This window comes from Lotus japonicus, chromosome 5 (assembly GCF_012489685.1).
Source record: "Lotus japonicus ecotype B-129 chromosome 5, LjGifu_v1.2".
Classification (NCBI taxonomy): Eukaryota; Viridiplantae; Streptophyta; class Magnoliopsida; order Fabales; family Fabaceae; genus Lotus; species Lotus japonicus.
The window spans coordinates 14,042,264-14,066,534 of NC_080045.1; the positions used below are offsets into that span (position 1 = coordinate 14,042,264).

At 39.1% G+C, this 24,271-nt stretch overlaps 2 protein-coding genes across 2 annotated transcripts; one reads left to right on the forward strand and one right to left on the reverse strand.

The window, feature by feature from the left end:
- Positions 1–2,104: 2,104 nt before the first annotated feature.
- On the reverse strand, positions 2,105–3,373 carry LOC130719122 (uncharacterized). Its single transcript, XM_057569761.1, has one exon. The coding sequence runs from the start codon at positions 3,371–3,373 to the stop codon at positions 2,105–2,107; it is 1,269 nt and encodes a 422-aa protein (XP_057425744.1).
- Positions 3,374–19,124: 15,751 nt separating this feature from the next.
- On the forward strand, positions 19,125–23,682 carry LOC130720493 (probable pectate lyase 12). Its single transcript, XM_057571142.1, has 4 exons — positions 19,125–19,472; positions 20,277–20,740; positions 21,993–22,641; positions 23,365–23,682. The coding sequence occupies exons 1-4, from the start codon at positions 19,339–19,341 to the stop codon at positions 23,561–23,563; spliced, it is 1,446 nt and encodes a 481-aa protein (XP_057427125.1). The 5' UTR covers positions 19,125–19,338; the 3' UTR covers positions 23,564–23,682.
- The last annotated feature ends 589 nt before the right edge of the window (positions 23,683–24,271 follow it).

Sequence of the window (24,271 nt, forward strand, 5' to 3'; positions counted from 1 at the left end):
AAGGAAAACAAGGAAAGGAATTGTGCTTCAGGTTCCTTCGTTTTTCGGAAAAAAAAAGCTGGATTTTGGGTCCATCTCTGCTTTGCATGGGGCGAAGGTTGGTAAAGCTTTGATTTATATTTCTCGGGCAAGGTTTCCAATCATAGTTTGCAGGAACCTTACGATGTGCAGAAAGTAGAGGATTTGCTCTCTTCAACACCAGGATTGCAGGAAGAGTCTGGTTCTGTTTTGTGGGGAGACACGTTCTCAAGTACTGAAGATGATTTTTTGAAATCAATTGAGGATAGGATGTACGAGCATGGAGTTGGGTTTCTTAGGACATTTTTATTCCTGAAGATTATCTCAGCGGACTGTGGTTTTAGGAAGAAGGTTGTGGTTGCGTCTTTGGAGGAGTATCATGCTGCTTAGGTTGTTGACGATGTTGGCCGCTTGTAAGGTTATGGGTTCCTGATGCTTGGGCCGCATAAGGATGGTCGTTTAGCTCTAAGGGACCATGAAGATTAGGATAGTACCTAAAGGACTTTGGTTGGGAATTCCTACTTGTTGGGGATTGATTTGCGGGTTGAAATAGGTAGTGGGGCATTTTTTCCAAATCCAGATCAAAGACAAGGTAATATTTTTGCAAGCATCTACTCAATGTGTGGCTTTGGATCATATAGATTGGACTATATATGGGGGTATGATTGTTGTTACTATTTTACGGGATTTCGTGGCAAAGATGCATGATCTTTGCGGTTGGCATTCTAAGGAGCTTGATGCCATTGGTCTCGAGCATGTTCCTAGGTTTACCATTCGTGGTGTTGCTTCACCTCAAGTTGTGCTTCCTCTTTTTTTTTTTTGATAAACCTTAGGTTGTGCTTCCTAACTATGTTCCCTCTTCGAGTGATCTACTCTCGTTTTGATGTTCTTTCGTGAGGTATCTTCAAGGACAGATAGACATGAATCCTTTGGGAAAGTGAAAGAGAGCTTTGAGGTTCATGTTGCAAGAAAATGCGGTCGCCCTAAGAAAGTACCTAAGCAAGGTAAAAAAAAAGGAAGCTTTAAGCTATTACTTATGATGACTTGGAGGTTCCAGACTTGTTAGATGCTACACCTGCAAGGGACGACCAATGATTTTGCCTTAGGTGCATCTATCTGATTGCATTATTGCAAGAGCCCGTCGGATGTGGGAGCAAAGCAAAATACTGGGATAAAAAGAATGAGGAGTTAACTGTGGGGTGTGTGAGGCATCTCCAACCAACTCATCCCAACAACTAGGTGGTGCGTAAGATGTCTGCTGGTTTGAATCTGTTTTCGTTTCTTGTTGTTGCTTTTATCTTGTTCTTTTTTTGGTGGAATGGTTTGGGTCTGTCATGGCAGAGGTAGATTTTGTCTCTTTTAGTTTTATGGTTTGGGCTTTGTTCTAACAGATGCAATTTTTATCTGGTTCTGTCATTCGTCGCTTTATCGTTCAATAAAATCTTTTGTTTTAGAAAAGAAAAATATAATTCTTTTATATTATTTGGTTTTCATATCCAAAGTTACATAATAATTAAAGTTTATTTCATTTTAAATAACCCTTCAAATATTTAAATAATACAGATTCTTTTTAAGGATTACAAAAGTGTAACAAATTTTTGCATTTGGTGATCTTTTTTCAATAATACTGTTTTAATTAAAAACATTAAAAGTTAAAAATTCTTATTTATAATTAACATTATTAGTGTTGTGAAACTCGGATCGGACCGACCAGTTCGACCGGTCCAACCGTGAACCGGACATGCTACCGGGTCGAGTTGCTATTCAGATCAGACATGCAAGTGAACCGTGAAAACTCGTTTGACTCGGCCGAGTTTCGGTGAAACTGGTGACTCGACCTGTTGGTTGAACCGGATATAGTTTCAAACTTGGAAACAAAACAGAAAAAAAAAATATGATACATGACAAAAAAAATAAACACTCTCCGTAGATAAAAAGCTCAGATCTGTAACATAGATAGGAAAGTTTGTAGATGAAGAGAAAATTATGTACAAAAATCAATGTTATAATAGATGTAGCATGACCCATGCCATGAAGATGAGAATGTCATTTTTTTTTTTTTTTTTGACTTTCCAAATTGCATTAATCAGGAGGTAGAAACCTCAAAACGGGTACAACACACAACATCCTGCTGTAACAACAAAGATGTACCAGGGGGATCATTTCCTACCCAAAAGTGATCCTGGTAAACAAAAGCTAACTTAGCTAGGTGGTCAGCAACTCCATTAATATTCCTACTACAATGCTTTAAACTACAACTATCCAAGAAGGAACTAAGGTCCTTGCAGTCTTGGACTATGGAGGCCAGGTAGTTGTTGTGGGGAACGGATCTATCCCAGGCTTGGACAAGTTGGAGACAGTCTGACTCCAATTCAATAATTCTGAAATTCTCATCTTTGGCCATGTTGATTGTCCTTCTAAGGGAGAGAGCTTCGGCAATAGCTGGTTCATACGCTGCCCGGAGATGAAAAGAGCTTGCTATTATGGCTTTCCCTTCGTGGTTTCTGAAGATTGCACCTAGGCCAGTTCCAGTATCCTCATGAACTGAGGCATCGAAGTTCGCTTTGAAAGCTCCAGGACGGGGAGGCTTCCAGCGGGGAGGGATTGGGGAATTTTGGTTCATATGTCCCTCTCTTGGCTCAGCTTCAGAGATATTCATGCTGGAGGCTTGATTAATCACTTGTTCAGGTGTTAGTCGTTTCTGATCAAAGACCCAGAGATTTCTTCTTTTCCAGATCGCCCAAGCCACAGAGAAAACCCAGTTTTGACCAATTTCCGGAAGTGAGGAGAGGGTGAGGTCAAGCCAAGATCTCAAATCCATACCTTCTCCGAGATTGATGTGAAGACCAAGGGGAGAGAGGAACCAAATGGATCTAACTTCAGGACAGGTGAGGATGGCATGGCAGGTGGACTCCTGGGCTTCACCGCAAAGGGGGCAGGTCAGATCAGTGGGAATCCCTCTTCGGAAGAGGTTTAGTTTGACTGGGATGGCATTTTGGATTGTTCTCCACATAAATTCTTTGCATCTTGGCTGGGTTTCCGCTCCCCAAATTTTTGTCCATAGAGAATGGGGTGAGGGGTTAGAGGAGGAAGCTTCATCACTGTTGAAAAGAATAGCGTGATGAGGAGATTTAACTGTGTAATTTCCTTGCTTGGTATGGCTCCACATGAGCTTATCTTCTATGGCTTGTAGGGGCAGAGGAATCTTCATGATCATATCCACCTCTGGTTGTGTAAAGATTTCAGAAATTCTCTGACTATCCCATTCATTGGAGTCCCTCAAAATTAAGTCTGAGACCAGAACCGGTTGCCTTATGGATAAAGATGATTCAGGGATGGTGCGTTGAACTAGCATATTTGGCAGCCATTTATCTTGCCAAATCCTCACTGACTTACCATTCCCTATCTTCCACGTTGCCCCATTATCAATCACAGATCTTGCACCCAAAATGCTTCTCCAAGTGAAGCTAGGATTGTATCCGAGTTGGGCTAGGGGCAGTTCTGAACCTGGATGATACCTTGCCTTAAGGATCCTAGCAAGAAGGCTGTTTGGATTTGTTGTGAGCCTCCACCATTACTTGGCCAACAGTGCCTTGTTGAAATCCTTTATGCTTCGAAAGCCAAGGCCACCTTTAGACTTTCTTTTCGTTATCTTCCCCCAACTAAGCCAGTGAAGCTTCCGTTTGTCAACATCTCCCCCCCCAATAGAACCGACTAATGAGGCTTTCAATATGCTTACAGAGAGAGATTGGGAGAGCGAAGCATCCCATAACGTAAGTGGGAATGGCTTGGGCCACGGCTTTGACAAGTACCTCGCGGCCTGCTCTAGAGAGGGAACGCTCTTTCCAGCCCTTCAACTTTTTCCAAACCCTATCACGCACAAAGGCAAAGACCTGATTCTTGGAACGGCCCACGAGAGTAGGGAGACCCAAATAGCTAGGGTGGCTCTCCACTGCCTTCATTCCCAACAAGAGCTTGAGCTCTTCCACCCGGGAATTGGGCACTCCTCGGCTCCATGATATCTCTGATTTGTCTAAATTAATTTTCTGACCCGAGACTGCCTCATAGGTGTGTAAAATCTGTAGAATAGTGGCTGCCTCTTGTGTAGAAGCCTTTGTGAAGATTACGCTATCATCTGCGAAGAATAAATGTGAGATAATAGGAGCTCTCGGAGTGATGCGGATACCTGAAAGGGACTTGGAAACGATGGCATTCTGAAACATGGCTGAGAGGACCTCCGCACAAAGAATGAACAGATATGGTGACAGCGGATCGCCTTGTCTAAGTCCTCTGCTAGGGCTGAAGCATTTGTCTGGGGTGCCATTGATCATCACCGAGAAGGAGACAGTGTTTACACAACTCATGACAACCTTGATCCAGTGAGCGGGAAAACCAAACTGTGTGAGAGTGCGTTCAAGGAAATGCCATTCCACGCGATCATAGGCTTTTGCCATGTCCAATTTGAGAGCCATATTCCCGGTTTTGCTTCTATTATTCTTCATATGATGGAAGGACTCAAAGGCAACCAAGGTGTTGTCGGTTATAAGGCGATTAGGAACAAAAGCACTTTGGTTTTCCGAGACAATATCCGGAAGAATGAGCTTTAACCGGTTAGCAATCACCTTGGTGACAAGTTTGAAGAGAGTGTTGCAAAGACTAATGGGGCGATAGTGGCTTGTATGTGTTGGCTTCTTGATTTTTGGTATAAGAACAATGAGAGTGTGATTGATGTCCTTGGGAGATCTCTGGCTGTTTAGGATTTGAAGGACAAAATCAGTCACATCTTCCCCTACAATATCCCAAAATTTCTTGTAGAAAAGGGCTGGAGTGCCATCACTACCAGGGGCTTTCGTGGGGTGCATACACTTCAAAGCCTCCTCAACTTCCAACCTGATGTAGGGGCTGGAGAGGATGAGATTGTGGGAGTTAGTGATTCTGCCATGCACCAGAGATGTGGGATCAGGGTCCAGGATTGGAGGGCTGGAAGCCTGGAAGAGCTTACTGAAATAGCCATTAATCACATCTGCTATGTCCTCTTCCTCCACAAATTTATTTCCCAGGTCATCCTCAATGAAGTCAATCATATTCCTTGATTTTCTTTGAGAGGCTTTCTTATGGTAAAAGATGGTGTTCCTATCCCCATGGGCAAGCCAAGACGCTCTAGAACGTTGACTCCATAAAATCTCTTCCTGGTGGAGGATTTCATGAAGATCTCTCTCTAGCTTCTTCATTTCAAGTAAGACAGCTTCTGTTTGCTCTTCCTCTTGAAGGAACTTAAGTTTATCCTTAAGCTTGTTTACCTCTCTTGAGGGGTTGCCAAAGCGGGCTTTACCCCAAGTGTCCAGGTTAGCTCCTGTGGCCGCTAGACGCCAGTCAGCACCACCCCTGGTATAGCCCCAGGCAGTCGCCACCACTTCTTTACATTCAGTGTCACGTAACCACATCTCTTCAAATCTATAAAGATGCACCTTTTTCCTCTTCTTCTTCTTCTTCTGCTTCGAGGAACATGTTATGCAAATGGGACTGTGGTCAGACTCAAGTCTAGGCAGGTGGGAGACTTGAATTGCTTTCCAAGATTGGAGCCATGCATCATTGGCCATAGCACGGTCCAGCCGTTCTTGGATATTGTGGGGGCTTGGTCTATTATTCGACCAAGTGAGAAAAGGCTGAGAGTAGCCAAGGTCATAAAGGTTGCAGAAAGTAATGGCATCTTGGAAGGCCATGGACTGAAAACAATCCCATGGCAGACCCCCTTTCTTCTCTTCTTGACACAAGACTTCGTTAAAATCCCCAAAGCACAGCCAAGGAACATGGTTGGTTGGCTTGAGACTTCGAAGCAGCTCCCATGATTTCCATTTGTGGGATTTTTCTGGGAAGCCGTAAAAAGCGGTAGCTACTGCAGTCGTACTAACATGTTGGAGGGGGAGTTGGAAATGGATGTGGTTCAAGGAGAAAGAAAGGATGGACAGATCAAGCTCAGACTTCCAGTAGAGAGCTAGTCCACCTGCTCTTTTCTTCCCTGTACCTGTGCAATCAACAGCAAAAACACAGTCAAAACCATCCAAACGGCGAATGCGAAGGATTTCTGAAAACTTTTTCCTTGTCTCCATGAGAAAAACAAGGTTGGGAGCTTGGGATTGGGTGAGTTGTCGCACAACTCGAATTGCCTCCGGGGTCCCAAGCCCTCGACAATTCCAACTTAAGGTTTTCATTGGAGACGGCGGGACTGCTGAGCAGTCTCCACCGATGAAAAACGCAGCTTCTGTGGGGCTGGAGTGGGTTCTGAGTCCATCTGTGTTGGTTCATCCTCTGAGTGATCTTTCCTTTTTAGTTCTCCAATATTCTCCTGCTTGTGGTCTCCTTCCTCTGAATTGTCGCGTGCTTTCCTTTTCCACGTTTTTAAATTCCTTGCTTGAGTCTTCTCTGTTGTAGTGATTGTGCTTTCATTGATTTCATGCAGGTTGTGTCTTTTGGTATGTCCCTCATCCCCATGTATGGGATCTTGGGCTGGGTTGATGGTAGTGGCACTTAATGTTGTCTCCCTTAGGGTATGGAGCGGTGGGGGTGAGTTAATGTACTTTGGTAACTCCTCCTGGGGGGTCTCATTATGGAGAGAGAAGCTTCCCAGAGATTCCACTAGAACGGCTTCAACATTAAATAAAGGTTGAGGAGTCTTGATGGTAGTGGTCCCCTCCACTGAGGCCTCGTCGGGGAGGGTTAAAAGGGTCTCCTCATCAACAGCTTCCTCAACACATGTTGTCTCTGTTTCCTTAGTGGTTTGCAAACCTGTTTCAGATACCTTTTCCTTTGTGAGTGGAGGCTCTAAGGATGTGGGTTTATCCCCTGACTCTGGGAAAAGGTTCTTTCTTGACAGAGGAATCCTGCCTTCTTGTCTCATTACTGTGGTATTTGTTGGTTTGTGAGGAGAGGCACGGACCCAGGGCCCATAGGGGAGGTTTGCTTCATCCTCTTCTTGCCACGCATCCTCCTTGTCATCACAGTAGCGGAGGACATGGTCCAAAGCCCCGCAGCCGAAACAGAAATCCGCCAACCGTTCGTACTTAAAGAGGATCTTTAAAGGGGGTTTCCCAGATCTAGGAATCACAGTGCCCCTTTTGAGAGGTTTGGAAACATTTATCCAAACTCTGAGTCTCAACGAGTTACCCAGCCTATGTTCCTCCTTGCTGTCCCAAGCTTCGAAGGATCCCAAGAAATCTCCCAGCTTCCTGTCCATGTGTTCTGTTCTTAAGTTCCTGGTTAGATCATAAACCCTAACCCAGAACAGGGTGTGGGTTAGTTCCACTTCCTTGGGGTTTTCATCAGCCTCCAACTCCTTGAGTATGATAAGGTTATGATTGAAGTTCCAGGGTACTGACTTCATAACATTATCTTTGTCCTGTTCAGAGAAGAATCTGAAGGTAAAAAGATTCTTTGCAATGTCCCTGACTTCGAACCCATGTTTTGTTTTCCATGCCGAGGTCACCATGGATTTGAAAGCCCTATTGCTAATGGACTGTTGGGTGTGGATGTAACACCCCGATTTCGGTGGCGTCACTTTAGTAACCAAAAGTAATCTTAATGCGGAAAAAACGTGAATATTTTTTTTTCGATAATAACTAAGACAAGACTGAATTAAATAAAACCCAAAAGCGAAAAGCAATAAAACTAATATACAATATATATAACAGCCCCCGCTGTAAGTAGCAACCTCGTCACGAGTAACCTCTAGTGACGGAAAGAAAACTGTAACGCCCGTAGGCAATATGTACAAACCAAATATAAAGGTGAAGTGTCCGCAACACCATCCCTCAAAACTGAGAATAAGCTGACCCAATGGTCTGAAAATAAGACATCCTAAGTCCAACCAACTCTCTGTGATTCCCGTAAAGAAACCACACAAAAAGCTATAGGCGAAACTACCCTGTCCCCAAGGAAACAAATGAAGCAATGACTGTCAGAGCTAAAACTCTACTCCTACACTAATCCTATCTCGAGGAGCTCACACAAGCACACAAAACTATGTGCTAGCATGATCGTCGTCTGAATCAGAATCCAGAACGACCAAGTTTACAAACACTACCCCGCCCCCTCTCGCAACAGCGATGCGCTCCGGTGCTGGACTAACGGGCTTTGGGCCCGATCCATGATCATCAATGATCGCAGCGGTGGGTGCACTAGACTCTGCCGAAGGCACTCCCACTGGCTCCTCCTCTGAGGGATCCTCGTCCTCTGAAGATAACGGTGGCGGTGGTGGTCCTCCTGCTCCTGGTCCGCAATGCACACCCGGTGGCAAGTTGAAGCTAACAGAGCACCTCCTCAACACTCCCTCTACCAAGAGTCCTCCCCTATCTACCCTATCCTCCATGATCCTCCTGGAATAGGTCGCGCGGTGGCTAGCGGGGTCTACCACCCACGAACCGGGGTCATCCTGGTCAATCATCTCATATCTGATCCCCCCCGAAGGGTGGACCATTGTGAACCAGTCCGCAATGGACATCTGACAAAAGGCGTTGTCCGCCAAAACACACACAGAAGACGCGAGGGTCAACTCCAAAGAACTATGTAGATAATAAACCCAATAGGTACAGATAATAAGTCGCCGCTTAGGCTTATAACTAGAGATAACATCCTAGGGTTGCATGTTCCACAAAATCATAACGACAATAATAACACTTAACATGTTCCAAGTAAGATTATCAAATAGCAATCACACTCAGCAACTAAGTCAGTATGCATGTTGCATGAAATGATATGCAGGTTAACCCAGTCAACCAACATGCAATCCGGAACGGATGGACATCAACGGATCAGCCCTAGCACCAGCCACAGTGGGACCATTTCGGCCCGCGTGCCTCTTACTCCAATAACAACGGTAGTCAGATCAGTCGTAACCCGTAGGTCTGCCATTTCGGTCTGCTACAAGAGACGTCTACAAACGCTCTTACACGGCATTCCGGGTCTTATGACCATTTTGGAAACCGACGAGGTCCAGAGTACGTCCTGTGTTAATACCTCCTTAATGTTGCATGAATGCAGGATGATTAGTCAAACAACGTCTCCGAATCTCACTCGACACGTCGCCACGTGTTCTAGCTAAATTAAAGTCTCTAAAAGCTTACCCTAAGGTAAAGTCGATTCTGCGAAAAAAAAAACACTTCTTCACAACAACACATAACCCACGATGATCTCCAAATCATCCGACTCATCTCAATCCGATGGTCATAACTGCTCAACGAGCACAAAGTATCACACTCTCGGAAACTAACGGTTTCCCGGACTTATCCCCAGGATAGCCCAACAACACATAGCTGCTCCAACAGCACAAGAGCATCAACATACTCAACACAGCTGCTCCAACAGCACAAGAACATCGACATACTCAACACTTCTCAACTTCCTCAACTATTGGATCCGACGACACTTCTCGTTTTCCAAAAACTAAGATTTGCATCCGAAGCTTCCTTTCGAGTTTATTATCATTAATTGAAGATTTAGAGGTTGTTTAATGTCTTATGAGTTTTCTTTTCAAAATAATATCCTTTTAGTCTTATCGCAAATCCTATCAGTTCTCGGGATCTCCAAATCCCCAAATGACTCCAGAGAATGTCTCGATCCATAAACATCATAACAAGGTCCGAATCTCATTCGTCCTATCAAACTTTCTCAAAACTCTCAAAATAAAATCGGCATGACCTGCCCGCTATTCTCACTATACAGAAACTCAGATTTCATTGCAAAAGCATAAATAACTCAGCACAATCAATCACCATGTCATATATCAACATATTAAGCAATAATCACATAGCACTTAGCATACAAGGCATGCACCACACATCCTAGATTACCCACATAGCACGTAGCATGTAAGTCAATCATCAAAAACATTCAGTAGATGCATCATCTACATTGTCAGCCGAAGCCTCAGAAAACATTTTTCCAATCAAACACAAACAAGTGCATAAACAGTAAACAATGTCGAAAGTATCGACCCTAAGCATTAACTAAAGATTCAGTGAGAAGCCCTCACCTGTAGATTCTCCAGGATGAACTTCCTCACAAGCAAAGCCTTGTTCCTCGGGAAACTCTTCAAAAGCACCTTTAGAACAAAACCACAGAAATCAATCAAAATCTATCGGAAACTAAGCTATCGATACTCACTAAGGTTACACGAAGTAGTACATACTCCGAGGTACGATAATCTAGCGCGAAAAGACAAGTTTTCGAAAAAGGAATTTTCCTCCTCCCCCCTATAGGTTCGGCCACTTTTGGTAATTGTAGGGTTCGATTTTTCTTCGATCAAACTTGGTTCCTATGCTTTCATTAGCCGTAACTAAGGGTATTCTGAACTCGGAAAAATTATCGGATCAAAAACTGTCGCAGGGGTATTTTGGTCATGATTTTTAACTTAGAATTTCAAAACTGAAATCCCAAAAACCAAATTTGACAGGGACGTCACCAACGACGTTTATGACAACTAATCCTACTAGCACTAAGCTAAGGCGATAGTTTTCAGCCTAAAGGTTGAAGCTTTACTCCAAAAATGGGTATTTAAGGCTAAAATTGATTCCGGCGGAATTTCGGCGACATAACGGAAAATCTAATCCGGCAGAAGTGATCTTGGGCATGCAAGGAAGATGTTTAGAATCAAAAATGAAATATTCAGGATAGTTTTGCAAAAACCTCAAAACTATCAGCTCAGAAAAGTCTACATAAAAGCTATGGAAAAAGCGATCAGAGGTAAGGATTAGCGACTATACCTCGAAACCTTGAAGTAGCAACTGATTGATCGACGATCAAGCAAGAATTGAAGAAAAGCTCTTCTTCCTCCTCTCCTCTCAAACTCGCGGCCTCTTGGAAGAAAATGGGTATGGTTTTTTGATTTTTCTCTTCTTTCTTGCTATATATAGAGGTTGGCAAAACGCGGGAAAATGAAAGTTTCGCGAATCTGATTTTTCCGGCGTCATTCTCCGTGAATTCTAAGATATGTTTTGGCGAAAGAATTCCAAAACTAAAATGAGGTCTCCTTGTATTTTTGGCAACTAATGCATAGTCGGTGTAAAACTATTTTACCCGATAAGTTGCTTTTTGCATCGAATGTCGGAATGGAAAACTTCCTTCTGAAGAAAGATTGAAATCATCAAGAGAAATGGGTGTACGCGTGTAGAATCTTCATTTGATGCTCTGAATAGAAAAAGTCTTCATTGTCGGGTGATTCTAGGGTTTTGAAATACCAGGGTTTCGGTTTCGACAAACTTCCGATGATTGGAATCGGACGTTCGTAGATCCTAGAGTTTCGCCTCGAAACGATTGTGATATATGGAAAAAGAGAAGTTCTAACATTTCTCTGAAGATTTTTGGACCAAAATCCTACAGTGTTCCAAGGGTGGAACATAGTTTAATTTTCCTAAGGTTCTTGTCCTAGGTTTTTAAAGCGAATATCGATCGTGCTATAACTTTTACCGACTTTGGTACAATCCTTAGACTTTTCCTGGACCTTCTCCTTCATAAATATATTTCATTTAAATAAACTTTTGTTCAGGTTTCCTTTCACATTACATCAACCCTAATCGTGAATAAGAAGTTTATTCACTTAGCATAAGTTTAAAAACTTGGGCCTTACAGTGGACCTTTCCAACGAGCCACCAGTCTTCCCTTTGTTGTTCCTCTGAGTCTTCGGTGAGAAGAGGAAAGTCTTGGATCTCATCTGGGCGAAGCGCAATGTTGTGCCAAGGATCCATCAGAGAATAGATCAGGGGAATCCCACACGTGGGAGGGAGGGGAGAGGCACAGAGGCCTTGGGTCAAAGCTCACAGAAGCGTCGGCTGGGAAACCCTAGCAGAGCTGGAGGAGAGGACTAGGGAGACCCTACAGTTCATTATTCCTATTCAAACTTCAAAAAAAATGAGAATGTCATTGTTGATAGAACATGGAACCACAATAATGCCAAATTCAATTCTAACCATTCTTTGGCATAATGACGGCACAATGAAGGTTAATGTGTTATAGGGTTTTTCTAGTTTTGTGGACTTGTCTGTGCAGGCCAGTCTTATTTTTGTTTTTTCAAAGCAAGCCCAATCTTGTTTTATGAATCAGATTTCTTAAAATTAAAAAACAAAAAGTTGTCATTTAGCTAATGTTCAACATTTCAAATCATCTTTAAAAACATATATAATTATTTTATGCTAAATAATTATTTCTCTCTTTCACTCTCTCTATACACACATGTATTTATATATACATATATTTAATAAATATATATATACATGCACCGAGTTAACCGATCCAACCAGTGATTTAGTGACCGGACCAATGATCAATTGAACCAGTGTCATGACCGAGTCAATGATCGAGTTAAGTTTAATAACACTGTATTATTAATTAACGTGAACAAACAGACAAAGGTTAATCAAGTAAATTTTCAATAGATGCTTGCTCTAAAGTCTAAAGTCAGTTCATCGAGTAAAAGACTGTTGTAAATCAACCACCCCTTTTTGTCCTAGTGGTTCTGTTTCTGCGGTTCAATCAAGAAATCATGTCACTATGAAAGGTGTCATAATCAACAGTATAGTAGTGGAGTACTAGCTGCATATGGGTAATGAGCCGTTGAAGTCAAACATAGGGCCAGACGCGTAAATAAGCAGCTTTATTCTGCTCCCGAGAGCCGAGTGACTTGTTTCCCTGTATTCGAAAATTAGAAAGAAACTACTTTCCTCGATAACTGGGATATGCACCGTGATTCACTCATATAACGGTGCTCAATACTCAGTCAGTCATGCCTGCACTCTCCCCGGTCCCCGGTTACTGCACTGCGTCTGCAACTGCACGCCCTTTCATTTTTTTTTCTCCATGCTATAGAATCCTGTGTGTTTTTGACTAAATACTTATTAGAAAGTTTAATTTTCATAAAAATACATTGAATGCTTAAAACATTTAGTTTAATGGGTGTGCACTGTTCTAAAAAAAAATTTACACTGTCATCCAATAATTGTATGTCACGTGAGATAATACTTATATTCTTTATTTATTTCATTTATAATTTCTAATGTGGAGGAAAACAATTGGACGTTTGTGTAAAAAAAGTTTATACTCACAATGTATTTTCCCTTTTCTCTAAAACATTATCTAATGACAATGCATTGATTTAGTAGTAAGTAAAATCACGGGAAACACGTTTATTTAGAGGGATCTACAAACCATTTGTTTCTAGGCCCTAGGCCAAAGTAAAAGAAGTGATATAAATGGAATGAAAATGGGTAAAAAAAATGCATCTTCATCGATCATGTGTTTTGTTTTTTTTTTTTTTTTTTTAAGAATCATGTGTTTTGTTGCTCTCGAGGCAAGAAGGAAAACGGTTCATTCACGATTCGCTTGACGTATAAATGAGAGGTTGAAAGGAGAGATATGGATAAAGGAATAGAGTTAGAATTCATTCACACGTCACTTTTTCTCTTATCTCATTTCTAAATCTTTTTTATATTTCTATCTCTCACTTTTATTCATATCAAAACACTGAGCATACTTTTCATTTCACTTTTTTCTTTTCACGTGTCTCAATTTAGGTGGAAGCGTGTTTTTAAGTGTGAGTAAAACTTTAATGAAAATGAAGGTAAAGTAAGAAATGTGATCCATGATATAATAAAAAGACAAAGATAAATAAATATAAAGTTGAGTGAAAATTTAAGTAAAAGTGTAAATGAATCATAACTCTATTTAAAATGACAAATACGGCTCCTTCATTATTCTCCTTTGATATCATGGTTCTTCTCCTTCACCCTACCACTTCTTCGTCCCATTATCTTCTACTCCCTCCGTCCCTAATTATAAGCTAAAGTTGTAAAAATCACACTTATTAAGAAAGCCTTAATTGATGCATTGGTTTTCAAAAAAAATGTACAACTTTCTATGTTTACCCCTATTTATGATAACACTTTTTCATCATTGTACTACTAATGGTGGTGCTCCACTACCAATAAATGCAAGGGTGAATATGGAAAGAAATATTAACTTTTGCAAGGTTAGCTTATATTTAGTGACACAAAAAAAGTCTCAATGTTAGCTTATAATTAGGGACGGAGGGAGTATCTTCTTGTCCATCAAAAGGGGGTCTATTTCTTCTATTAAGTCTAAATGTAGATACCTAAAAACTCCTTAATTAAGTCTGTTTTGATGATAACAATGTGTATGTTATGAGGATATTATGTAAGTACTCAAATTCTTCCAACATTATTTTTTGAAGACAATGTCTAAAGAATTGAAGACTGCTTGATGACTTAAGACCAAGTACAAGTAAGAGAACAAGTCCCCATTTGCTTTCTTGAAGACCATATTTTGTACCCCATTTTTTACAAAGATCTTATCAGAGCTACCAAGTGAAGGTCTCAAGTACTGATAACAACCATAAGCATTTAATGCCTAATCAGAAGCCGTTTGAAGCTTAAAAAAAGAAAAGAAACTCTAACTCTAATTTGTTCAAGAGTCGCATTCTGAAGGGTATAAAAGACACTTGGAGAAAGTTTGAAGATTAGTTCTCAAACTGCATATTTTGCTCGAGCTAATATTGGTAAAGTCTTTCTTCCTTTCATTGGGTGCTTACTCCGGTGCCCAAAAATTCAGATAAGTGTACGGTACAAGAGTGAGATGGACCAATAATATTAATACATTTAATATGATATGGATAAGTGAGTGGTGACTAGATGTTATTTTCTAATTTATCCTTATTCATTCAATATTTGCTTAATAACTCCACTTTTATATCAATATTCAATGGTTCTTCATCTTAGACATTATGCAATTGTGAGTTGAGAGAGATGTTGAGAGTTGTCGAGGGTTTGTAGTGGTTGTTGAGGGTTTGTTGAGGATGAGGTGGAGGAGTGAGATGTTAAGAGTGCTCAATAAAGTTGAGAGGGGTGCTTGGTGCCACGTGGCGGCTTCTGAATGGTGGAGAGGAGAGAGAAGGCAGGAGAGAGAATTTGAGTGAGGATTTTTTGTTTTTAAAAATTTTAAGCTGAATTATCTTGTTAAAAAAAATTGAAATTTTTTTTAACCAAAATTCATAACTTTTTTTCCTCTATAAATAGAGACTTTGTTCGTTTGATTTTGACACAGAAAAAAAAATCAATTTTTTCACCATCTTATTATCTCTCTCACCATCTTATTATCTTTCCTCTATAAATTATTGTGTGCTTAGTTTGTTGTCTTCCATTTTTAAGTTAAGGAAATAAAATAAATTACTGTCTATATTTAAAAAAAAATTAAATTGTTAAGTGTTTATTTTTTTAATTTAATTTAAAACAATAATTGTAATTTTATGTAAATAATAAAAACAAAAATATAAAATTAAATAAAAATATAAAATAAAAAAATGGTGGGGCAGGGTGAGTGGTGGGGTAGGGTGTTGAATGAAAACCATTGGAGTGAGTAATTGTTGAGAGAGTGTTGAATTGGAGAGAGAAGATAATGTGGAGTGTTGGGAAGAGAAAAAGTGGTGTTGAGAGTGTGTAATTTAAATAAACCATTGTAAATGGTCTTATGTTCTTCACTTTCTTTCTTTTTTGAACAAATGTTCTTCACTTTCTTCAAATACTCCTTTCCATAACTTATCTCACTCCAATTTCTGTCTTCGTTTTCTATCTCATCCATTTTTCGGATAAGCCACAATATATATATATATATATATATAACCACCCATCAAGTACAAATACACGGTACTAGTAAAAAAAAAGAAAACAAGAGGGAGAGAAAGAAACAGAGAACTAGATACAGGAAACAGAAAAAAAACAGAGGAATAGGGGAAAAGGGCATAACGTGAAAGAGTAACAGCCAAGGTGGGATAAAAACACCCAAGGAGGCCACCGATTGATCATGAAGGCACTGCCCACTTCTGCATGACTGAAATCTGTCATGGATTTTATGTTGTTTTCCCCCAATTTGGGCTAATTAGGGCTTCTCCTTCCTCTCTGTTCAGCATCCCCTTCCATCTTTCCCTGTCTGGAACTTAGGTTTGCTAATTTCTATTCACAATTCCGCATCAGAGCAATCTTCAACGCCCAGATGATGAACAAACCCTAACTGAAGATAATGAAATTAAACACCTTCTACGGAGCCCCAATCGACGAAATTGCTGCTACGACATTGATAGCCGACAAAACCCCCTAATGTATTGATCACAATTCGTATTGATGCACCTATATGAGTGAACTAAAGAACCCTAAGACGAAGAAGGGAATGAACAGATGTGAAAGAAGGTGAGAAAATTAACCTGCTGTTCACATTTTTTTCAACTTGTAGAAGGACTCAATTTGTAACACACAAAGTTCTGAGGTTAGTTTATAATTACAACAAATTTATTGGGTTGATTCAGAGTTTTAAGAAGTCCACAATTTAATTTACCAATAAATCCAAGTGTAATTATCCTATTGGTACATGTCACTCCTGTATTTGACCCACAATATTTTTGCTTGTACCATAGGAAATGCCCTTTCATTGTAATGCTCTGAGTGTGCACTTTTATCGTAAACACTTAACACAAATACAAGAGTGTTTGATCTTACACTTTCTACTACTATCTCCTAGAGAGAAATCAAAGTAGAGAAATCCACTCACACTTATCTAAGTTGTGCAGCCTGAAAGACTTGAAAGTTATAATACTTGTCTAAGGAGAAGTCCTTCAGAATACTTGTAAGAAGAGAAGTCTTGTATAATACTCTACTCGTTCCTTATTAAATGTCCAATTAGAAGAAAAAATTGTTCATATATATATATATATATATCCACTTAGTATTTAAAGAGAGCATGAATTGATGTTTTCTAAAGTAATGATGCCCTTGTGGGAACCATAAATGACGAAAGATAAAATATATTCTAATCTAAAGGGTAAAATAGGAAAACAATTTTTATGAAAATTAGCAAAATTAATTGTTCTTAATACATATATTTCTTCTCTTTCCTAACAGTTAATTAGGAACGAAAGGGAGTACTTGATTGAGTTTAGTGGATAAAAAACTTTACCATATATTAAGGAGGTTTCTTCTTGTGTTACTTTATTATATTTCAGCTTTCCCACAAAGCAGTTGAGAAGGTTTAAACGAAACCAAATGCTTCTGAAATAAGGTAAATAACATGAAGGGTCATAAACTATGGAATCTCAATCCACCTTTGCTTGTAGGGCTAGGAGTTGTCAGCAAGTACCTAAGAAAAATTTATTTTTGAGTCCTAGTTTCCGAGTTTTACTTTATTAATCTCATTGTCTCGTCAACAAACATCGTTAAATATTAGATGAAAAAGTAACGAAATGATTAAATTTGTTTGATTAATAAAGCTGCAAGACATAAATTAAGCTAACAACAAATTTCATGGAGATCCATGAAACAAACTATCACAACCACTTCAGTTAATCATGTAGAAATATTAGCATTAGATGAGGCAAGTCAAAAATGCGTTTGACTCAAATTTGTGATTCAATGCGTACTTGATACTTGTGGTTTGTTCTTTGGAAAGATGTCAACTATATATGAAGATAATACTGCATGCATTACTCAAACAGAAGAAGGATACTGGAAGAAAGCACATATCACCAAAATTCTTCTTCACTCATGATCTGCAAAAGAATAGTGACATAGACATCCAACAAATTTGTTCAATTGATAATTTGATAGACTTATTTACGAAGATCCTTCAAACTACAACATTTGAAAAGCTTGTGCGGAATATTGAAGTTCGTTGGCTCAAAGATATCAATTAAAATGCACTGTATTCTTTTTTCTTTAACTATACTTTTTTCCCATTAGGTTTTTCGTGGAAGAGTTTTTAATGATACAATGTACAAACAGAGCGCATCCAGGAATTTTTCATTGCAGGGGTCGAAATGAAATCAGACTAAAATTTTTTACTGAATATTCATCAACTAATATAAAAAAATTATTTATTATTGCATCGACATGATCTTTCAACAATTTTTTCGTTTAATATATATAACTAATACATTTATGAGAATATGATCTTCAATCTTGTGGTAAACTTGAGTCTTAACAACTTTCGTCGAAGAAAAATATCGCTATACACATACTATTGAATAGGAAGTTTCAATATAAGAAATATCAATCTAGTTAAAAAACAAAAAGATCGTTATAAAATAGACATTTTTCTTAAATTAAGATCTCGAAAAACATTTCAATAATAGTGTCTTAGTTGAAATACACTTTTCTTTCATAGTTGTAAGGACTCACAAAGAGTAACATTGATTTCTAATATTTCTTTCATCACATTTAACATAAAAGCAAATTCAAAACTCAACAATTTTCGAGAAATTACTCTCGTATCTCTTCATTGAGAAGAATTAAATGCATTCTCATTTATGTTTTCAAGAACCTTAACGATTTTACCAAATAAGTTTATCAAACTTGTAATTAATTTAAAATGAGAACTCCATCTAATTTCACCAAGATGTTGTAAAGTATCAATTTGTGATAATTGAGAGATGAGACTAAAATTCTACAGCAACAACAAAACTTTGCTGGGACCGAAATAGGACCACATAAAAATACCTATAGTCGGTGAAAAAAATAAAATTCTCGCGGGATCGTGGCCCCCGTCAGCCCCTCCCTAGATACGCCCCTGTGTACAAATACGAACTATAGAATGATATTATCTTTTTTCTTCATTATGTTTTTATCCCACTATGTTTTTCCTAATTAGGTTTTAGCAAGACACATTCTTGAGAGATGTTCATACAAGAGGGACTGTTATTAATATTTGGATGACCATCAGAGTTAGAAGTCCGTATGTCAGACCCATATGTATACTTATTCTACCCTCTTATCCTAATATTATAAATACAAGAGAGATTGCACTAGCAGCATATCCCATCCCACTATTTCTCTATCTCTTATTCTTCTTTTCTCCTCCCTTACTTGCTTACTCTTTATTCATAATACGAAACAAATTATAAGGAGCAAAATCACTCTAATAGTGTACCTTATAACTCAAGGTGCACTAAAATAAAAAGGAAAATATAAATGACAGTGAAATTGAGAGCTTAATTAGGAAAGTGATTATCCTATGTTTGGGTTCGACTCTACACCATTGGTTGCTAATTCCTTTAATCACGGAACTTCACACTTTCACTGTGTATTAATAGTTTAATAGTCAAATACTGCTAAACCAAGACTGGTAACAAAGTAACAACCTTTTAGGAGAAGCAGCCATGGTTCTTCTACCTACCCACAATGAGTGACTATAGTGAGTGTGAACTGTAGCAATCTCCCACCTAGCAGCACCAGTTGGCGCCTGAACTCAGCAGGGAAACCCTCTCCTTCATCAACGATGCTTCAAACAACCTGCATTTTACTCATCTCTGCAGTTGTGGGTTCGTTTTTTCCACATGGAAGAGCAATGCTGAACCTCACTCTGCCTGGTCAACATCCTGACCCTGAAGCTGTTGCCCGAGAAGTTCACTGGTACCTACATTGTTCCAAGACCTCATTTTTCTGTCTTCTTACTCTTCAAATTCCTGTCTTTTTAGCTGTATGATGCAAAACATTGACTCATTTAGGCCTCTTATAATTTCCCCCTCATGTTTATGACCCTGCATTGCAAAGCAGGGGAAAAATGATAGATCTGTGCTTATGGGTCATAACTCATAACCCAGAACCCTTACTCTTCATTTTTCTTTTTCTATTTTGTCATCTTGACCCAAAAAAAAAGGTTACTCCTTTCTACTCACTAGTCACTAATTGCAGCATAAATTGGTTCATTTTGTTAGAAATAGCTAGAAGAGTAAATACTCAATTTTGTCCTTGAAAGTGTGAGTGTTGGGCAAGTTGTCCCCAAAGAATAGAAGAAGAAAACACCTATGTGAGTTTTGATTGTGTAAAATGTTAGTTAAGTTGGTTCATGCGGTCAGGCAAAATGTCGAACAAGTTAATATGTGTAGCGATTAACTTGACTGACCGCGAGGGTATTTCATTCTACTCGGGACCAACTTGACCGATCGCCAGAACTTTCATTCTTTTATAGACTAATTTGTCTGGCGCTTACATTTTTAGAGATGGAATTGAACATTCACTCGAAATAACTGTTCATGTGCATTGTACCCAACTACCTAAGCTGGTTAAGATTTTAGGATAATTGGTTTATAAAATAGCATTAGAGATTGTATGACAGTGTTGTACAGTTGGATAGTTGGTGCCCCACTTAAACCCAATTGGCTTCTTTTTTGAACTTTTGGGATAGTTGGTTGTTGATACATTTTTGCTTTGTAGGAAAGTGAATGCCTCACTTGCAAGGAGGGAAATGCTAGCAGTATCCGAGAAAGATGTCTCAACATCATGCCTCACAGGGAATCCCATTGATGATTGCTGGAAATGCGACCCAGATTGGGCCAACAACAGGCAGAGGCTAGCCGACTGCGCCATCGGGTTCGGGACAGGCGCGAAGGGTGGGAAAGGTGGTCAATTTTACATCGTCACGGACTCCTCAGACCATGATCCGGTGAACCCGAAACCTGGCACGCTCCGTTACGCCGTGATTCAGAACGAGCCACTGTGGATTGTGTTCCCTAGTAACATGATGATTAAGCTTTCACAGGAGCTTATATTTAACAGCTATAAGACTATTGATGGGCGTGGAGCGGATGTGCACATTGTTGGGGGAGGCTGCATTACTTTGCAGTACATAAGTAATGTTATCATTCACAACATTCATGTCCACCACTGTCATCCCTCTGGTAAGAAATTGAATCATTCAATGGCTTTGAATTATTTCAATCTGTCGTACACTTAGAGCAATTAATAAACAATAGAAGCTTTTGCTTTTTTGGCTTGTTTACAGCCCTTTTTGATCACTCTTGCCAATGTAGTGCAAGGGCTTTTTCTTTTGAAATGTCAATATCGAGGGTAGCTTGAGAAAAAGTTAAGCTGGTGGGGTAACACTCTTCATATAGCATTTGACTACCTCTGAACTTGAAAATGATACAATATTTGAAAAAGTTAATATAGTGGGAAATACATTATTGAGAAAAATATACAGTATCTTGAAGGGTGATGTCATTTATAAGAACGAAAAAATATACACTACTATGTTAAACCATTTAGATAAATTAACATGTTCTTAATCCAAATTAGCTTATTTTTTGTGTGGATAAAGTTGGTTTATTTAGTTTTTTTTAGGATATTTTAATAAATATTTTAATCAATTTTAAAAAATAAAATTTTGAAATTTATTTTCTTCTTTCAACTAATAATATAAAAAAGTTATAATTCATTGATTTCATTCACACTTCCAATTCATTTCAACTTCATTTTTTATCTACTTCTTTTTTCTTGAATTATATCACTCATATTTTCCGATGTACAAAAAAAAAAGAATTATATCTCTCATCACATCTATTTTCTTCCTCTTTGCTTCATATCTCTCCTCTTTCTCCACTTCATTGATCACATTTGTTACTTTCTTTTTCTCTTCATCTCCATTTTCTCATCCAATTTCTACTTATATGAGAGTGTAAATGAAATTTAATTCAATATCAAAAGAAGGGTCAACTTAGTATATTGGTGGGGTAAATAACCCATTCTAAGTGCCCTAGTGGTGTTTTAGATTAATGGGCTAAGAATTATCCTCATTTTATATTTTTTTAACAGTTCCTGCAATATATTAAACGGGAGCATAGAAGTAAAAATGTCTGCGGTTATAAAAGTATTATCCTCATTTTATACTTGAACTCTTATCAATAATGCTATTGGTCTCTATCTATGATGACATATGGACCCATTTTTTTTTTAAGGAACCCATAGATAAGTTAGTAAACAAAAAAGTATACAGTAAAAGTTCTTAATCAAATTAAGGGAGAAAAATGATTTTGAAAATGTTTCAATTGTCCTCTAAAAACCTTTTATATAAACATCATTTGGTCTTCCAATATTCAAAATATACACTAGTTAACCCAATGATTACCACGATTTATGCCCCAATAATCACAGGTAATACTAACGTGCGGTCGAGTCCAGAGCACTACGGCTACCGCACACTATCAGACGGCGACGGAATCTCCATCTTCGGATCACGCGACATATGGATCGACCACTGCACCCTCTCACGGTGCAAAGACGGTCTAATCGACGCCGTGATGGGTTCAACCGCTATAACAATCTCCAACAACCACTTCTCCCACCACAACGAGGTCATGCTCCTCGGCCACAGCGACCACTACACTCCCGACTCCGCCATGCAGGTCACAATCGCCTTCAACCACTTCGGCGAACAGCTCGTGCAACGCATGCCGCGGTGCAGGCTGGGTTACATCCATGTGGTGAACAATGATTTCACTCGGTGGGAGATGTACGCGATCGGCGGCAGCGGCGGACCGACGATTAATAGTCAGGGGAATCGGTATACGGCGCCGGAGGATGGCCGGGCGAAGGAGGTGACGAAGCGGTTGGATTCTGGTGACGGCGAGTGGAGCTCGTGGAATTGGCGGTCGGAGGGGGATGTGTTGGTGAATGGAGCGTTTTTTGTGGCGTCTGGGGCGGATGGGGAGGGGAAGTATGAGAAGGCTTTTAGTGTGGACCCTAAATCGGCGGATCGGATTTCGATGCTCACCATGGCCGCCGGTGTTCTTGGTGTTGCTAGGTATCTCTATCTTAGTATCTTATCCTTTCTTTTGCTTTGCTTTTGCTTTTGCTTTTGCTTTACTTTTACGTGAAAGAGGTATGGACCTCTGTTGGGTTGAAGTACTTTCAAACTGAACACTAAAAACCCAATGAGTGGTGATTACAACGGTTAAAACTTAAAAGTGGTTGTTTGAACTTTAAGGTCGAAAGTTCAATCATTAGAAGATGCATTCTTGGGGAGATCTTTGACTTTTTAACGCATTAGCATTCCCTTGAGTAGAGGATATCTATGGTTAAACTAAAAAAAAATCAATTAGTAAATGTGAGTTTTAACTTTTAACTTTGAGTTGGCTTTTAATTCAGTTCTCAATTACTTTTTTATCATAAAGATAGAATGGTAGGTGTTGTCCTTAAAGTGTAGGTAAAGGATTGTTTCATTTTCTCAACAAAATATGCACTATAACTTCAATGCAACATTAGCTCTTTTTATTTGTTAAAAATTTAGGTGGGTATTAACAGATTGAGATTTGAGAGTGATTTCATCAGAGTAGAAGTGAAACCCATATGATCTAGTGAACTTCACATATATTTTAATTCTATAAGATGAAAGGAGATAAAAGATAAATCTTCACTTCACCTAGCTATAACAGTTTATTTGGGATGAATGCATGTTAAGAATTTGACAAGTTGATATCTATCGAATCTGGAAATGAAATCTGATGTATGGGTGATGAATGAGCAGGGACAATAATCTGGGCATGTGGACCAGAGGACCCAATGATGGTGGTACTTATTTTTCAGATTTCGGCCCAGATTACACGGATGATATGTCCCAGAGTATAATGCGGTTGCCACCTTCACATACTTTGTCTCTTGTATGTGTTTTTGTTACATTGTTGTGCTTGTTTTCTCATGCAACACCCTTAATAGTAGTTCTATAACAATGAAGAACAAGCATCTTTAATGTGGTGCTGCTTATTGACTCTATTGAATGAAGAGGGCCTGCTCCTTAAAAAGACCAGGGCATCATTAAGGCTGCTATATCATATTATATCTTCAATTTCCCTCTATTTTTTATTATTCTTTCTAATCCCTCATAGGGCTAAAAGTAATGCTATCAAGATACTCTTTTATTTGAGCCTAGTGTTTGGTAAAGCTTGAAGAGGTGGTAATATTGACTCACTCTCATACTAATTGTCTGCCTAACAACTGGGGGATCAGGCGGTCTATCAGCGGCCTAGCCTGGCCCATTTAATAAAAAGGCCAGACTCAGATTTTCTAAAAAGCTTGATTAATTAAATAGGCTAGGGTAAGGCTGTTAAAAAGCCTGTTTGGCCTTACAGGCTGGCCGATTTGAAAAAAAAATAATGCAAGCCCAGTCATACAATAAGAGTAGAGACTTTGAAACAAAAAAAAAGGTTGAGAAAAAAAAAAAAACGTGACTCACACGACAGTAAGGTAGCGTTTGGTAACAAAAAAAGACATAACAAAATGGAACGGGTTGGAACAGGATTGTTCGTATGTTCTATTTGGTAAATACATCACGGACATATCAGAACCATAAAGTTAGTTACACATATACCCCTGTTTAATATTTTATTAAGCTTTTAAAATTGTTTTTAACAGAATAATTATATATATATTGTATA

What these genes read in the sequence shown, in the direction of transcription:
- LOC130719122 (XM_057569761.1), bottom strand. Translation starts at nt 3,373, where the DNA reads ATGCTAGTTCAACGCACCATCCCTGAATCATCTTTATCCATAAGGCAA.
- LOC130720493 (XM_057571142.1), top strand. Translation starts at nt 19,339, where the DNA reads ATGCTTCAAACAACCTGCATTTTACTCATCTCTGCAGTTGTGGGTTCG. An exon ending in CCACCACTGTCATCCCTCTG is followed by an intron (nt 20,741 to 21,992) that starts GTAAGAAATTGA and finishes CAATAATCACAG; the next exon opens with GTAATACTAACGTGCGGTCG. An exon ending in GGTGTTCTTGGTGTTGCTAG is followed by an intron (nt 22,642 to 23,364) that starts GTATCTCTATCT and finishes ATGAATGAGCAG; the next exon opens with GGACAATAATCTGGGCATGT.